The following is a 17,991-nucleotide window of genomic DNA, read 5'->3' on the forward strand; positions in this document are numbered from 1 at the left end:
AGTTTCTCCTGTGGATATCTCATGTTGTAGATCAGTCCAGGGCCGGCTCTGCCAATAGGCAAAATAGGCGGCCGTCTAGAGCACCCTCTTCATGGGGACGGCGCTCCGCCCGCTGCAATAAAAATAGTCAGCATCCGAAGCCCCCTGCCATCCGAGGCACCTGCCCATCAAGCAAAAACCCATCACGTTGACCTGTACTATAATAGTTTGAAGTTTTCAGACTGATGGAGGAGTGTGGCGCCACCTCCGAGGCATTCAGGGGTGATCACTAAGGTCAGGTCCGTCCAACATCCTGACATTGTGCGCACCAATGGGCGGGGTCAAGAGGAGGCAAAATGAGCATTCGCCTAGGGTGGCAAAAATCTTGGTACTAGGCCTGGGTCAGTCTAAATGGGCTTTGCTCTTGAAAATGTCAAAATGAGTATCCGGTATGTTACATAGTTACTTAGTACGGTTGAAAAAAAGACTCAGGTTCACCCAAGGAGGTGAAGGGAAGGGATATGGGTGAATGAAGGGGAAAGGGATTCTATATTTCTGCGTAAGCATTAATGTTATTTAGTTCTAGGAATTTATCTAACCCTGTTTTGAAGCCCTCAACTTTTCCTCCTGTGACCAGTTCCTGAGGTAGACTATTCCATAAATTCACAGTTCTTATAGTAAACAGGGCGCCCCTGGAGACTAAACCTTTTCTTCTCTAGATGGAGGGAGTGCCCCTTCTGTTTTAAGGGGGGTTTTACCTGGGACAGTTTTTCCTATATTTTTTGTAAGGGTAATTTATATACTTAAAGGGGTACTCCGCCCCTAGACATCTTATCCCCTATCCAAAGGATAGAGGATAGGTTGTCTGATCGCGGGGGTCCTGCCGCGGGGGATCCCCGCAATCTCTGCTGCGGCACCCCAGACATCCAGTGCACGGAGCGAACTTCGGTGCACAGATTGGCGATGTGGGGCGGAGGCTCGTCATGTCACGGTCATGCCCCGCTCATGCCGTCACGGCCATGCCCCCTCAATGCAAGTCTATGGGGGGGGGTCATAACCCATCATAGCCCATCCTTTCCCTCTCATCAACCTATTTAATTGTCTAAATATCATTCATTAGCTATTTAAAGCAGTTTACCCTCTTTGGTTGTCACTTGCATGCATGAAGTTAGGGAATGACATCATCCAGATGTCTACTCTGTCTCTGTCCAAATCCCTCTCTGAAAGTAGCCCCCACCCTCAAAGACGATGTGGTTTCTACCCTGCTCTGATGAGTCATGCTCCCTTTAGTGCTGAGAACTGGGAGGTGTGTGCAGCCTCAGCCAATCAGACACTGAACCCCTCTCTGATGCTCAGAGCAGGAGCGTAGGGGCTGGCAGAGCAGAATTGCAATGATTGCTGGGAGATGTAGGCAAGGGGAAAAAATAATATCAAGAAGCCAGAGAAGACAACAGAGGACATTAGGGAGGGTGCCAGGCAGGATTGTTTACAGGGAACATATCCAAGTAGTGTGGTGGCATTGGAGCTTTTTAGTAGTGTGGTTGCATTGGAGCTTTTTAGTAGTGTGGTTGCATTGGAGCTTTTTAGTAGTGTGGTTGCATTGGAGCTTTATCTTGGTGCAAATTAGAGTTGATTATGGAGGGTTCCAGCACTGGGAAATCATACAATTACACTATTTAAGGGGCCCTTCTAACAGACTGAGATGGTTCAAAGAGAATGCCCATCTGATGATACTAAAATAGTCCACAGTGTTACACAATACTAACAATTGGCCATTCACTCCCTTATCGGGATTGCAGTTATATACAAATAAGGCTTCACAGTGGTGTCAGTCATACCTTGTAGCACCTACAAAGAGGCACTTTGCAAGAAACCTGATAAGTAAATTGGCTTTTTGGAAAATTGCACCTAGTGGTTGAGACAATGGAACCTCCATAGAGTCAGGGACAGTTGTGAGTGATTGCAGGATGTAATGGGGGAATGTTAATGGGGCCCATCACAGAAAAGGGAACCTCCATAAAGACAGGGACTGTTGTGAGTGATGGCAGGATGTAATGGGGGAACGTTAATGGGGCCCATCACAGAAAAGGGAACCTCCATAGAGACAGGGACTGTTGTGAGTGATGGCAGTATGTAACGGGGGGATCGTTAATGGGGCACATCACAGAAAAGGGAACCTCCATAGAGACAGGGACTGTTGTGAGTGATGGCAGGATGTAATGGGGGAACGTTAATGGGGCCCATCAAAGAAAAGGGAACCTCCATAGAGACAGGGACTGTTGTGAGTGATGGCAGGATGTAATGGGGGGATCGTTAATGGGGCCCATCACAGAAAAGGGAAACTCCATAGAGACAGGGACTGTTGTGAGTGATGGCAGGATGTAATGGGGGGATCGTTAATGGGGCCCATCACAGAAGGTGTATACCATTGCTTTTTCGTGTGACCCTGAACTCCACGGCAGAGGGTACCCATCGCCTCCATCCATATCAGAACCAGAAACATCCAAGTCATCATAAATGGGCCACACTTCATTGATGTGGGGAAAAAAGGAGACGGGGGGACATAGAAAACGGAATAAAGAGAGTGAAAGAACTGGGAAGTACAGAAGAAACTGACAGATAAAAGGGAGACGGCTGGAGCGGAGGGATGAAAGGGGGAAGTATTCTAGAAAGGAGAGAAGGCGGAATCCATGAAAGGAGCCTGCGATGTTTGATGTGGAGCCGTATGACCGAGCGCTCCGACAAATAAAGACTCCGGCTGCAGCTGTTCACTTCTCCCGGCTCATAATTGTAACATGACATTCCCAGAGACGGCGGGATGCAATGTTCTGCGGCTCCCATCCCTGTGTGCGATATGCTGCAGGCGCTCAGTATTTCCCTCTCTTGTGCCGTTCTATAATCTGCCGATCTCTATGCGTCCGGACGGAGCGGTTATCTACCAGAATAATCTGCCATTAGTATTCAGGACGATACAATGGGAGGTCACATTGGCCCCCGGGTCTTGATGTAATGAAGGATTTAGTGTGGACAGAGACGGATCGATGTGGAATACACGTTCACTGGATACATCAGATCTGTTCAGATAAATATACTAGAAGCCAAACGTCAGCACTCAGCATAAATACTTAAAATAAGACCCCTAGATGCTTGGTGGTTTGTCCAAATGTTTGTGTAAATAAACCGCTATATGGGATGGAATGCTGGCAGGAGTTTCCATTAGGGATCAAAAATACACGTAAACGCTCCTGTAGACATCAGCTGTTTTTCTATTCCTGGATAACCCCACTAATATGGACCAGGTGTCAAACAACATTCGGAGCCAATAGTGGCGCTTGGTTGTTTGTCTAAATAAATCGCTATATGGGATGGAATACTGGCAGGAGTTTCCATTAGGGATCACAAATACACGTAAACGCTCCTGTAGACATCAGCTGTTTTTCTATTCCTGGATAACCCCTTTACTACGGACCAGGTGAAATACAACTTTCAGAACCAATAGTGGCGCTTGGTTGTTCGTCTAAATGTTTGTTTAAATGAACCACTATATGGGATGAAACGCTGGCAGGGGTTTCCATTAGGGATCACAAATACACGTAAACGCTCCTGTAGACATCAGCTGTTTTTCTATTCCTGGATAACCCCTCTAATATGGACCAGGTGTCAAACAACATTCGGAGCCAATAGTGGCGCTTGGTTGTTTGTCTAAATAAATCACTATATGGAATGGAATGCTGGCAGGAGTTTCAATTAGGGATCACAAATACACGTAAACGCTCCTGTAGACATGAGCCTTGATTTTCTATTCCTGGATAACCCCTTTACTACGGACCAGGTGATACACAATTTTCAGAGCCAATAGTGGCACTTGGTTGTTCGTCTAAATGTTTGTTTAAATGAACCGCTATATGGGATGATGAACGCTGGCAGGGGTTTCCATTAGGGATCACAAATACACGTAAACGTTCCTGTAGACATGAGCCTTGATTTTCTATTCCTGGATAACCCCTTTACTACGGATCAGGTGAAATACAATTTTCAGAGCCAATAGTGGTGCTTGGTTGTTCGTCTAAATGTTTGTTTAAATGAACCGCTATATGGGGTGATGAATGCCGGCAGGGGTTTCCATTAGGGATCACAAATACACGTACATTGACACGCATAGGATATTTAGGCCTATGGAGTCTTCCTGAATGTTCTTATATAATGGGACCGACACTGGAACGCATTGTCCCATGGGACTTGTATAAACGATATATGACCGGCAGTACGTCACTCCGGTAGCCCGCCTTATTGTTTATAATGCAGAACCCAACGCCATATAGGTTACAGTCTGCACAGCAGATTATATGTCGTTGGCCGGGCGATGCTTTTTACATGCGGTGTAATTGATTGTGCAATGCTCTGCAAGTCTCTGAGGGTCCCAGGCTTCCTCTCAGCTGTTCCATAGCTGGCTCCCTGCTCTTCCATGCATGAGAGAGGGAGGAGGAGGAGGTGGTTGGGGGGGTTGGGGGGGGTGACTACTGTTTTGTGACCTCTTCTCTCCGGTGCTGAGGATGTGATGGCTCATACAGATGCTACTTGTCACCACTGGTTCTGCATGGTTCCACCGGCTGTCACCCACGCACTTCATCCTACAGACTGACACCTTAACCCTTTAGCAGCTGACGCCCCCCTCCTTGCCGGCTGCCAATGGGTTAAGCCAGAAAGCAGCGCCGTCCCATAAACATTAACCCCTAAACCTGAACTTTAGAGGAATACCAAGAATTCTATCCAGAATAGGTCATTCCCATCGACTATATAGTTATGATAATCGTCCATTTCCTTCTCGAATCGCGCCGGCAACAAGGACCAGCTGTCCGCTCACCCAGGGGTCTTAAAAGGGGTACTCCACTGGAAAAATGTTTTTTTTTTTTTTTATCAACTGGTGCCAGAAAGTTAAACAGATTTGTAAATTACTTCTATTTAAAAATCTTAATCCTTCCAGTACTTAGCAGTTGCTGTATACTACAGAGGAAGTTATTTTCTTTTTGAATTTCTGTCTGACCACAGTGCTCTCTGCTGACACCTCTGTCCAGAGTAGGAGAGGTTTGCTATGGGGATTTGGACAGTTCTTGATATGGACAGAGGTGTCAGCAGAGAGCACTGTGGTCAGACAGAAGAGAAGTTCAAAAAGAAAAGAACTTCCTGTGGAGCATACAGCAGCTGATAAGTACTGGAAGTAATAGAAGTCATTTACAAATCTGTTTAACTTTCTGACACCAGTTGATTAAAAAAATATATATATTTTCAAGTGGAGTACCCCTTTAAACTGTGGAGAGGGTGTGGCGTTTGATCACTGCACCATGTCATCTAATTAGGATGCTGGTGCTGAAGTTCAGCCAGGGGAACTGATTAGACCACTGTTTCCCAACCAGGGTGGCTCCAGCAGTTGCAAAACTTCAACTCCCAGCATGCCCGGACAGCCGTTGGCTGTCCGGGCATGCTGGGAGTTGAAGTTTCGCAACCTCCGGAGGGCCACAGTTTGAGATCACTGCGCTCGCCAGACCTTACACAAAAAAAAATACCGCCATTCTGATGAGGGATAACATCTTGCCTCCCTATCGCCATGGATCCAGACAGTTGTTTGGCAGTCGTGATTACTAAACTAACCCGCCCTTCATACTAGAACGATTACTTAGGTGGGTGACAACCCAAAAAACATTCTCCCACACATGAGGTCACGTTTCGACCACCCCTGGTCTTTCCAACTTGGAGGCCACATAGACAGAGGTGGGACGTTTCACTTGGAACAGACTATTGAACTTCCTGCCAGAGATCGGGTGGTCACCTCCGTCAGTAATATCCTCATGGCGCTTTTATTACTGACGGGCCCATTATATTTTATATTTATGACATCGGGGTATTCCACAGGGAGCGATCAGATAATACCGAGGAGTACAGAGGATTTGGGCTTAATCATTTTCATCTGGCGTGAGAAGAGACGTTTAAGGGGGTGGGGGGGGAGGATATGATCAAATTATTCAAGTGTATGAATGGCCTATATAAGATATCTTGAGGAAAAACTCCATCAAAAGACAAGGAGGGAGAAAAACATTTTTTTGTCACGGGGGGTGGACAAGATGCTTTTACCATAACGATTCATAGAACAGGCTAGGAACTGGGACAGCAGGAACAGTTGAGGGCTTCAAAACAGGCTTAGATACATTCCTAGAACTAAATAACATTAATGTGTGTGTTCCCCTCCCCTTCATCCATCCATACCCCTCCCCTTCATCCACCCATACCCCTCCCCTTCATCCACCCATACCCCTCCCCTTCATCCACCCATACCCCTCCCCTTTATCCACCCATACCCCTCTCCTTCATCCATCCATACCCCTCCCCTTCATCCACCCATACCCCTCCCCTTCATCCACCCATACCCCTCCCCTTCATCCACTCATACCCCTCCCCTTTATCCACCCATACCCCTCCCCTTTATCCACCCATACCCCTCCCCATCATCCACCCATACCCCTCCCCTTCATCCACCCATACCCCTCCCCTTCATCCACCCATACCCTTCCCCATCATCCACCCATACCCTTCCCCATCATCCACCCATACCCCTTCCCCTTCATCCCCCCATACCCCTCCCCTTTATCCACCCATACCCCTCCCCTTTATCCATCCATACCCCTCCCCTTCATCCACCCATACCCCTCCCCTTCATCCACCCATACCCCTCCCCTTCATCCACCCATACCCCTCCCCATCATCCACCCATACCCCTCCCCTTTATCCACCCATACCCCTCCCCTTCATCCACCCATACCCCTCCCCTTCATCCACCCATACCCCTCCCCTTTATCCACCCATACCCTTCCTCTTTACCCACCCATACTCCTTCCTTTTCATCCACCCATACCCCTCCTTTTCATCCACCCATACCCCTCCCCTTTATCCACCCCATTCCCCTGATCTTCATCCACCCATACCCCTCCCTTTTATCCACCCATACCCCTCCCCTTTACCCACCCATACTCCTTCTTTTTCATCCACCCATACCCCTCCCCTTCATCCACCCATACCCTTCCCCATCATCCACCCATACCCCTCCCCTTTATCCACCCATACCCCTGCCCTTCATCCACCCATACTCCACCCCTTCATCCACCCATACCCCTCCCCTTCATCCACCCATACCCCTCCCCTTCATCCACCCATACCCCTCCCCTTCATCCACCCATACCCCTCCCCTTCATCCACCCATACTCCTCCCCTTCATCCACCCATACCCCTCCCCTTCATCCACCCATACCCCTTCCTTATATCCACCCATACCCCTTCCATTTATCTCTACATACTCCTTCCCCTTCATCCACCCATACCCCTTCCCTCCGTCCCCCATCCCCCTCCTCTTCATCCACCCATACCCATCCCCTTCATCCACCCATACCCATCCCCTTCATCCATCCATACCCCTCCCCTTCCTCCATACCCATCCCCTTCATCCATTCATACCCCTCCCCTTTATCCACTTATACCCCTCTCCTTCATCCACCTATACCCCTCCCCTTAATCCATCCATACCCCTCCCCTTCATCCATTCACACTCCTTCACTTCATCCATCCATACTCCTCCCCTCCATAAAGGGTCATAAATAAATGGTATAGAAAGGTACTATGCAGCGTCAGCTGACTTACTGTGGTTGACATCATCACCTATCAGATAATTCTTGGCAGCGCCCAGACCCTCCCTCCCCAGGTGTAGTGATCAAAGACCACTCCCTCTCTCTGCAAAACTAGAGGATTGTTGGGAAATATGGGCATTAGGAATTCATTTCAGGGATGAAATTGCAACCAGTATGGCTGCAAACCCCATGCCTGCCACATCAGCTAAAACAGGTCAGTACAAGGCATACACAAGAAGCTCTACATTATTCTCTAATAATCGCCTATGCTTCACTATATAAGCAAAAAAAACAATTCCCAGGGTATTTCTTTAAACGTTACGTTGTGTTTATATACCATCATATATTTTTCCGAGCCTTCTTACATCCGCTGACTGTCGTTCCCTCGCTCCTCTCCTCTGATGTTTTGTGACTTTCTTGATGAGTCCCAAAGACCCCCCCCCCCCCCCACTCCCCCCTGACTGATATAGTTCAATGACTTTTTTTTTTTTTCTTGTCTGCTCCGGAACGTTCTTTGATCATGGAATAGCGCTACGTAGTGTTCTTGTAGAAAGTTTGAGCTGAATAAGTCAGTTAACTGTACCATCTCGCGCGCCATAAAAGTACTAGATAATCTCGCGGCAGATTATCATTCCAGACCAATGTATATTGAAGCACTAAGCCCATGGTTGTATTACGGCTTTGTGTTTATGTAAATGCAGATACGTGTCGCCATTTCCCTTGATAAGAGACTATGTAAATTTTCATAGACGTGATGCACTGAAGCCGGTATGAATTGAAGCCTTTCACAGCTGGAGATCCATGAGCGCGTTTCTATTTCTATATTGTCGGGTAAGAGGCATTTATATCAGCAGATGGATTTTACAGTTTGCTGCTCTCAGGGTACACTTTTTTTTGTCCTTTTTAGAGACATTTGATCCAAAAACATGAACCAACTTTCTTTGGTATATGGACAACGCGTTTCGTGAGCATTCCCTCACTTCGTCAGGTCCCCTGACGAAGTGAGGGAATGCTCGCGAAACGCGTTGTCCATAAACAGAAGAAATATTGATTATGTTTGTTTATACCGTTATAGCTCCCCTCCGGCTTTTATATGCCTCTATTTTTTGAAGGATTATCTGGATTCCCCACCACCATTTTGCTTGCCATTTTACCCACCGTCCTTACTCTGAGTTCGGTCGTAGAAGCTGGCTGCCATGACGTCTGACTATCAACAGTGTTGTGCCTGCTGCACAACACTACCAGGTGAGCGTACACCTATCTCTTACTTTGCGACCACCATATCTGTTGACTATAACTGCACTTAGATAGCACCACTATATCAGTTTTTTCCCTAGATTACTTAAGGTAATGCATCTCTTAACACCATTCTGTTTTCTACCGGTTGGTACCCACCGATGTGCCGTCTGCCCTGCCATTCACTACTTACCACCGCCAGCTCTCTTGCTGTTCCTCCCACTCCCTGCCTCCAGCCCAGACTTCCTCTTACATTTTTTTTTTGTGACTGCTGTTTTTAGTGCAATCTTAACACCGAGCATACATGTAGATAATGTGTCTTCCACCTCTACCTGCCTAGGCACTACCTATTTAAGGCTGCTCCATCCACTCACCTGTGCCTTAGTAATACTGTGGTTTTGCCATAGCTAAGGCGTGTTGCTCCTGATCTGTTACTTGTACCTGACCTCTGCCTGTTTACCTGACCCTTGTGTGCTTTGTTGACTCTACTGTGTATGACCTGGACTGCTGACACTGATCCTGTACCGTCTGCCACGGCTCTTACGCCAGTATCTGATGCTGAATCTGTGCCATCTGCCACCCCATTTGTGCCTGGTCATAGTAAACTATTACCCAAGCTTTAAGCCGCCTCACCTCTGCTTGTTTACATGGTGCTTAGCATCAGGGCAGTCTGGCCTGCTACTCATTCTGGGACGACTCTTCATGTAGCGACCTGGTACCCTCTAGTAGAAGTTGGGCTTCCACATCCTGAAGCAGTCTAAAGAGCGAAAACCTAGAGGGTACATAAAGGGTTACTCGGCCCCTAGACGTCTTCTTCCCTATCGAAACGATAGGGGATAAGATGTCTGATCGCTGGGGTCCTGCCGCTGGGGACTCCCGCAATCTCGTCTGTGGCATCCTAGACATCCAGTGCACGGAGCGAACTTTGCTCTGTGCCAAATGACTGGCGATGCGGGGCGTAGGCTCATGATTTCACGGCCATGCCCCCTCATTACAAGTCTATGGGAGGGCCCCCTTCCCATAGACTTGTATTGAAGGGGGATGGGCGTGACATTACTAGTGGGTGTGGCCGTGATGTCACGAGCCTCCAGTGCTGCACCTGAACCTCTAAACGAACACCGGGTCCAGCAGGGTGATTGCTAAGGTCCCCCGCGATCAGACATCTTATGCCCTATCCTTTGGATAGGGGAGAAGATGTCTAGGGGCGGAGTACCCCTTTAAACTCTTTTTTTATATTGGTGTTAAAGGGGTACTCCCCTGGAAAACTTCAGCACCAGCAGCCAAATTAGATGACATGGTGCAGTGATCAAACGCCACACCCTCTCCACAGTTTAAAGGGGTACTCCACTGGAAAACATTATTTTTCATAAAGTTAAACAGATTTGTAACTTACTTCTATTTAAAAATCTTAATCCTTCTAGTACTTATCAGCTTCTATATGCTCCACAGGAAATTCTTTTTTTTTTTTAATTTCCTTTTCAGTCTGACCACAGTGCTCTCTGGTGACATCTCTGTCCATTCTAGGAACTGTCTGGAGCAGGAGAGGTTTGCTATGGGGATTTGCTCCCGATCTGGACAGTTCCTAAAATGAACAGAGGTGTCAGCAGAGAGCACTGTGATCAGACAGAAAGGAAATTCAAAAAGAAAATAACTTCCTGTGGAGCATCCAGCAGCTGATAAGTACTGGAAGGATGAAGATTTTTAAATAGAAGTAATTTACAAATCTGTTTAACTTTCTGGCGCCAGTTGATTTAAAAAAAATAAATAAATAAATAAATAATGTTTTCCAGGGGAGTACCCCTTTAAGTCATGCAGATCCGCACTCATTGTGGTATTATATAACCCTATAAAATGTAGGTTTCCTTCACCATATACTGAAGTAGTAATTGAGGGTCTTCAGACTTTTTCACTACTTGGGAGGTGATATGGAGCCTGGGGGGGTTTCTTTAGCTGTACACCCCTGACTGACTGCACAAATCAGTGGATTTCCATGTTATGCATAGGTATGCCAAGACCTATCTTTGCAGCTGCCTCAAAATCTGATTAAAGGGGTACTCCGGTGAAAAACAAATGTTTTTAAACCCACTGGTGCCAGAAAGTTTTACAGATTTGTAAATGACTTCCATTAAAAAAAATCTTAATCCTTCCAGTACTTATCAGCTGCTGTATGCTCCACAGGAAGTTGCGCAGTTCTTTCCAGTCTGACCACAGTGCTCTCTGCTGACACCTCTGTCCGTGTCAGGAACTGACATTTGGGGATTTACTCCTGCTCTGGACAGTTCCTGACACAGACAGAGTTGTCAGCAGAGAGCACTGTGGTCAGACTGGAAAGAACTACAAAACTTCCTCTGGAGCATACAGCAGCTGAAGGATTATGATCTTTATATAGAAGTAATTTACAAATCTTTCTGGCACCAGTTGATTTGAAAACATTTGTTTTCCACCGGAGTACCGCTTTAATAGCATAAGAGGGACTGGTTTTATACATGGGTCTCAGAGAGGCTTTTTGGTCCCTGTAGGCACTAGGTCTAGGGGCAATTGCTTCCATTACACTCCATATAACTACACCCCTGGCTGGGTTTTGAACAACTGACAACCCAAACTCACTTTTAATTCGAAACTACCTACTATGGTGTCTCACGAACATGGTAGAACCATGTGCGAGGAGACTGTATGGAGGCCCACCGTAAGGTGGGCCTCCATACAGTCTCCTCGCACATGGTTCTACCATGTTCGTGAGACACCATGGTAGGTAGTTTCCAATTAAAACATGGTTCTGACATGTTCATGTGTAGAGGTCCTCAGCCAGGTCCTCAGGGCCCACCGCCAACAGTCCAGGATTAGGACTATCCCTGTTTTTCCAATGTAAAATTCCAGTAAGTAGGTGGGCCTTGAGGGCTGGATTGAAGACCATATACCCTCTCTGCTAGAACCAATGCTTTTAAATGGGTACTCCGGTGGAACGTTTTTTTTTTTTTTTTTATAAACTGGTGCCAGGAAGGTAAACAGATTTGTAAATGACTTCTATTAAAAAAATCTTAATCCTTCCAGTACTTATTAGCTGCTGAATACTACAGAGGAGATTCTTTTCTTTTTGGAACACAGAGCTCTCTGTTGACATCACAAGCACAGTGCTCTCTGCTGACATCTCTGTCCATTTTAAGAACTGTCCAGAGTAGGAGAAAATCCCCATAGAAAACATATGCTGCTCTGGACAGTTCCTAAAATGGACAGAGGTGTCAGTAGAGAGCTCTGTGTTCCAAAAAGAAAGCCATGACTAAGGACTAATCAGTCCGAAACGCGTCGGTGTTTTGATTTCGGATTTTAATATGGACTGAATATATTTTGGACTTTTCAATTTTTTTGAAAATCTTTTTCGGGAGCTGGAATTTTTCTCTTTATGGCATCATACACACCGGGGTTACGGCTCGGCTTCATCCTGGCTTCCGGATCAACAATTACGAGTGTTTAGACAGCCATTACTACAAACGGTGAGCTGGCTATAATTCCTTTTGACTGTATTCCAAAAAAGAAAACCATTTACTCTGTAGTATTCAGCAGCTAATAAGTACTGGAAGGATTAAGATTTTTTAATAGAAGTCATTTACAAATCTGTTTAACTTTCTGGCACCAGTTGATTTAAAAAAAAAAAGTTTTCCACTGGAGTACCCCTTTAAGTAGGTGGGCCTTGAGGGCTGGGTTGAAGACCATATACTCTCTGTTAGGCTGGGTTCACATCATGTTTTCTCCCATACGGGAGCGCATACGGCAGGGGGGAGCTGAAACCTCGCGCTCCCGTATGTAATTCATTTCAATGAGCCGGCCGGAGTGAAACGTTCGGTCCGGTTGGCTCATTTTTGCACCCTATGTGCTTTTACAACCGGACCTAAAACCGTGGTTGACCACAGTTTTAGGTCCGGGGAAAAAGCGCATACGGCGCAAAAATGAGCCGACCGGACCGAACGTTTCACTCCGGCCGCTCATAGAAATGAATTACATACGGGAGCGCGAGGTTTCAGCTCCCCCCTGCCGTATGCGCTCCCGTATGGGAGAAAACGTGATGTGAACCCAGCCTTAGAACCGATGCTTTTAATATCAATATCTTCATTATCCAGTATGGTACCCTGAGGAACATGCCCTATACTATGAGTCAAACGTGGTACAATGGGGCTCAAAGAAGCTTTTGTCAGCCATACTATGGTTCCTCCCAACTGGGAAATGGTACCGAGCCATAATACACTCATACGGTAGATCAATAGAATCGGGCAGTGTATGTAGAATATTGGCAAGACAAAATATTATGGGGCCCTAGTGGCACCAGGGATAGCAAAGTGTTACTAATGTTTGGCACAAACCCTATCATATGGTATAGTATTGACCTTAACCAAGGCTGGCGGCCATTATTACCGTACTCACCAAGATGGTAACTCATTCACATAGAGGCCAAGTCCATTATAGATCCAATAGTATGTTTTTATTTCTATATCACAGTAAAACAGAACATTATATATATGGACAGACACATTTTGACACAATATGTCACAGGCCAGGTGCGTATACATTTCTATTCCACAATTTCACTCCCCACACCACCATCCAAAAAACATTCCACCATAGAGTCTTCGTCCTTTCGTTGTGGCTTATGGGCCTAGTAAGTGACATAGGGTGATAGCATTTCCCATCTCATATACTGCGAGGTTAATCTGATACTGCTTCTTTACAATACGATAATATATCCCATATAAATCTACATTCCTTGTACATTTGGTCCCATAGAGAATCTTTGATAACTGAAGATAAAAGAAGAAAAATGGCTGACCCATTTCTATATATATATATATATATATATATATATATATGGCTGGTCACGTGAAGCCGGTTGATGGAATGAGAACCAGCCCAGCGAGATTATGAGAAAAGAAGGATATTTGCCATATACGAGTGCATGCCTAGCAAAAAACGGTGGGATCGGGAGCGGGCGTGATGGAACGTTAACCCCTTCATGTACAGAGGGGCCCCCATTTACGAGCTGTTAAGAACCATCTGTTTCTCTCCGGCCTTATAGAACATAGAAGACATGGAAAATATGGGACAGAGACTAACAGGGCAAGGGCGATCTCAAAATAGCCTGGCTTACAATGCTAGAGATTTCCACTGGTAAAATATTACCTTACTGATGTACATGGAAGCTGCGCTGTGAAACATTAGATCCTCCGAATGATATGTCTCTGCTCCCTCCCGCGGACATTGACTCTGTACTTTTGTCCGGTTGTATAAACTGTATTTGCTTTGTGTCTAGGTCAAATGAATCATATCGTACTTTCCTGCCATGTTAAAAAGCCCATCCCCCCCTGTGTTGTAGAGACCCTGTAGTTATAACCCCCATGCCCACCCAGCTACCCAAGCCTATTATCCCCCACCACCCGTATTCCCCCAGCTGTCCCAGAGATCTGAGATAGCTAGGATCTGAAGTCCTTGGCTTGGCTCTCTCTGGGAGATGGACGTGCTCACACCGAATTACTGGGGTACTGTGTCCAGCCCACCTCCTTGTATGTCGCCAGTACATGACTGTATATGTGGCTCCGTAATTTGCTCCAGGCTAGCTGTACTTCAGGGGTGAAATCTTTGGCAAACGCTTCAGCAATGACCTCCAGTATCACCCCGGTCAGGATCTAGTGGACGAGAAGGTAATATTAGAGAGATACATAACAAAGTACCCCAAAAGAGGTTGTCCGACAAAAGGGGTTTTCTACAACATGGCTGTCTGCTTAGACAACAAAAACTGAACATAACTCCCTCAGTTCCCGTAGTGTCCAGTATTGCTGCTCCTGGTCTCTGCTGCGCTCCATTTTCTGGTGCTGGAGCTCGATACGTCAGAGTGCCTCTCATCCAATCACTAGCTGAGGTGGGCCACTAGTATGGTCAGTAATTGGATGAGCAGCAGAGTCTCGCGTGTCTAATTTTTCACATCACCACTTAGCCAATCGCCTGCTGAGGCCAGACACCACTGCGGCCAGTGATTGGCTCAGCGGCAGTATCTCATGTTGGTCCAATACATCAATCACTGGCTGATATGTGGTTTTCTGAGCAGTAATGGGACATATTGGGTCAACGCGAGACTTTGCTGCTCAGCCAATGGTGTCCCGCCAGTGATTGGCTAAGCAGTGACGTTAAGAATTGGGCCCAAGGACCAAGAAGTGAAGTTCACCGGAGACCAGGTGCTGGGGTCCGATACCTTAATCACTGGCTGAGGCGGGACACCGCCGTGACCAGTGTTCGGCAAGGCAGCAATATCTCGCGTTGACCCCAGTACCCAGTTTTTGGTGAACTTCACATCCTGTTGCTGGAGCCCAATATCTCACATCACGGCTCAGACAAGCACAGGCCACAGCAGTGTTCCACTTCAGCTAGCGATTGACGTATCGGGCGCCAAAGTAGAGCCAGACGGATGCCAAGAGCAGCGATACTGAAGGCTACAAGGACGGAGGGGGGTAAGTACAGTTTTTTCTGTTTAAGCAGCCTGGCCCTGTTTCTAGAAAACTACTTTTCAACAGACAACCCTTTCAAACTGCTATACGATATAAGCATTTCCAAATGGACAATTAATGTGCAACCATGTACGGCACTATCTATTATGTTACATGACACCAAGTTCCTCATCATCCTGCCCATGTGCCTTGCTTGCGTAGCTTATTACATTATTTTAACCTACTTGGTCTGAGGATTTGCCAGTTCTGTCGGGAGGATTGGATTTGTTTTGCTGTATTTTTAATAAAGCCCTCTTGAAATGTGGTTAAGATAATACAGAGCAGATCAAATTCTGAGAGGAACAGGAAGACTAGATCAAGTCCAAAACTCGGCAGGAAGCCACTTCAGCAGCGTCAGCTGTGCGCGGAAAGACAGATGCCAGGAACCAGGACAGTAATTGGCGCTTCCTTGTACTCTGCAAAATTAGGAGGTGAATCTATACAAGCTCCACTATTCACTGATCATATCCAATAGTTACTGGAAAAAAAATTTTTTGCATTACAAACCCCCCCATTTAATAGGTAAAACTTTTTTGTTGCAAAAGGTGTATAGGGTTTAGAAAAGGAAACATGGCCTCTTGAAGCCTAACAAATGTATTATAATTTACACCAAAAAAACTGGCATACTTTATAGCAGAATTCTATGCTAAGTGGGGAGGGTGGGATTTAGCTTTCTTGGAGAAAAAAAACTTAATTCGCGCACTTTGCCAAAAGTGGTTGGTATTTAATGTGTGTGGGGGGCAAGATTGCTGGAGGGGATCCTGTGAGTAGCGGCGCTGGCGCCGCTACTCACAGGATCCCCTCTAGCAATCTTGCACACTATCATTCAAGAAGATTGAATTGTACGTTTGGACCTGAGGAAGGCACACTGTATGTGCCGAAACGTGTTGTCTGTTTTGTCAATAAACCTACTTGTCCTACTTGAGTCTCTCCATTTTGTGACCTACGTGAGCAGCGCTTCCCAAGACTGGCTTTTTTTCTTTCCAGTTGCAATTGCAGACACAATAAAGGGGTATTCCAGTTATGAAAAACATAACACATCCTTCGGATATGGGATAAGTGTCTGATCACTGGGGGTCTAACCACTGGGATCTCTCGTGATCTCCAAAATGTGCTCTGGACCCCACCTTCCAAAACGAACTGCAGGGACAGTTAGCTCAGCCAATCACTGGTGACAACGATGTCCTGCCTTGTAACTAAAGCCATGTTATCTGTTTTCCTTTGACTACATTTGGTCCTGTATATTTAGTCCCCTGATGAACCCTATTATTAAATGGGGGGGGGGGGGAAACATGTTGGGACACTTTTAGGTTTGATGACAGGAATTGCTTGTTGGTCCTTTGGCTGTCCAGGAATGCTGGTAATTGTAATGTTGCAACAGCTGGAGGCGCACTGGTTGGAAAACTTTGGTGAAGACTTTTCATGGTTCTACTGAACTGCTTAGATCTGATCTAACTTAGGTTCAGGTGGTCAAGATGCTTGTACAATAGGTTCCAAAAATTTTTTCTTATGGCAACTAGTGGTGGCACTGGTGGTTTAGGCTGTGCTCACTCAACATTTTGGCTGTATGTCCGAGGTACACCTTGGAATAGCAGCAAAAAGGTGTCCCGAAGCCCTATCGTGACATAACCACAGTGTGCCCATTCACTTTAATGGACTGATCATAGTCTAGTAGTGACTAACTTCAGCAAAATTTCCCAAATATATATTGGTAGATCTACTTCTCTTTTGTGCCCTGAAAAATAAAAGTATACATTCAGTACTAAATGTGGTCACTAGTAAACTACATTTGATTCATTAAAGGGGTACTCCGCCCCTAGACATCTTATTCCCTATCCAAAGTATAGGGGATAAGATTTCTGATCGCGGGGGTCCTACTGCTGGGAACCCCCGCGATCTCCCTGATGCACCCGGCGTTCATTTAGAGCGTCGGGTGTAGCGTCGGAGGCTCGTGACATCACGGTCACGCCCGCTCATGACGTCATGGCCACGCCCCCTCAATGCAAGTCTATTGGAGGGGCGTGACCCTCAATAGACTTGCATTGAGGGGGCGTGGCCGTGACGTCATGAGCGTGGCGCGACTGTGACTTCACGAGCCTCCGCCCGGTATCACCAGTCATCCGGCTTGGAGCAAAGTTCGCACTGGGCACCGCGTTTCTGGGGTGCCGCAGCCAAGATCGCAGGGTCCCAGTGGCCACTGGGACCCCCGCGATCAGACATCTTATCCCCTATGCTTTGGATAGGGGATAAGATGTCTAGGGACGGAGTACCCCTTTAAAGTAAATTGGCCCACTGCAGTATACATCGGCATATCTGCTTGTAGTTATTCCAAAATATTCCTCATTGGTGTGAAGAAAAGCCAAAGTAGTACGCACAATATTATAATTCTGTCCTTGCTGTAATAGAAATCAACCCCTCTATGTATATTGGCATCCTGGTGGGTCTGTGGTGGGATTCTGTTCATACACAGAAGCCAATCAGACGAAGAAGAGATTCAGATGGAAAGAAGAGCAACAGCCTAAATCAATGATGAGGTGGAGGCTGGATCCAGCTAAAGCTTGGGGTAGGCCCATTTG

The 17,991-nt window shown here is 46.4% G+C and overlaps 1 protein-coding gene and 1 long non-coding RNA gene across 6 annotated transcripts in view; one reads left to right on the forward strand and one right to left on the reverse strand.

The window, feature by feature from the left end:
• LOC130297412 (uncharacterized) overlaps positions 1–17,991 on the forward strand; it is a 123,124-nt gene that overhangs the window by 28,046 nt on the left and 77,087 nt on the right. For both annotated transcript variants that reach the window (XR_008849517.1, XR_008849515.1), the window contains exon 3: positions 8,765–8,897. This is a non-coding gene — a long non-coding RNA (uncharacterized LOC130297412). The remainder of the gene's footprint in view (positions 1–8,764; positions 8,898–17,991) is intronic.
• CYGB (cytoglobin) overlaps positions 13,339–17,991 on the reverse strand; it is a 32,267-nt gene continuing 27,614 nt past the window's right edge. For all 4 annotated transcript variants that reach the window (XM_056549857.1, XM_056549856.1, XM_056549855.1 and 1 more), the window contains one exon: positions 13,339–14,560. In XM_056549857.1, the coding sequence (XP_056405832.1) occupies positions 14,396–14,560 (165 nt within the window). In that variant the 3' untranslated portion in view covers positions 13,339–14,395. The remainder of the gene's footprint in view (positions 14,561–17,991) is intronic.

Source organism: Hyla sarda, chromosome 13, assembly GCF_029499605.1.
Source record: "Hyla sarda isolate aHylSar1 chromosome 13, aHylSar1.hap1, whole genome shotgun sequence".
In the NCBI taxonomy this organism is placed as follows: Eukaryota; Metazoa; Chordata; class Amphibia; order Anura; family Hylidae; genus Hyla; species Hyla sarda.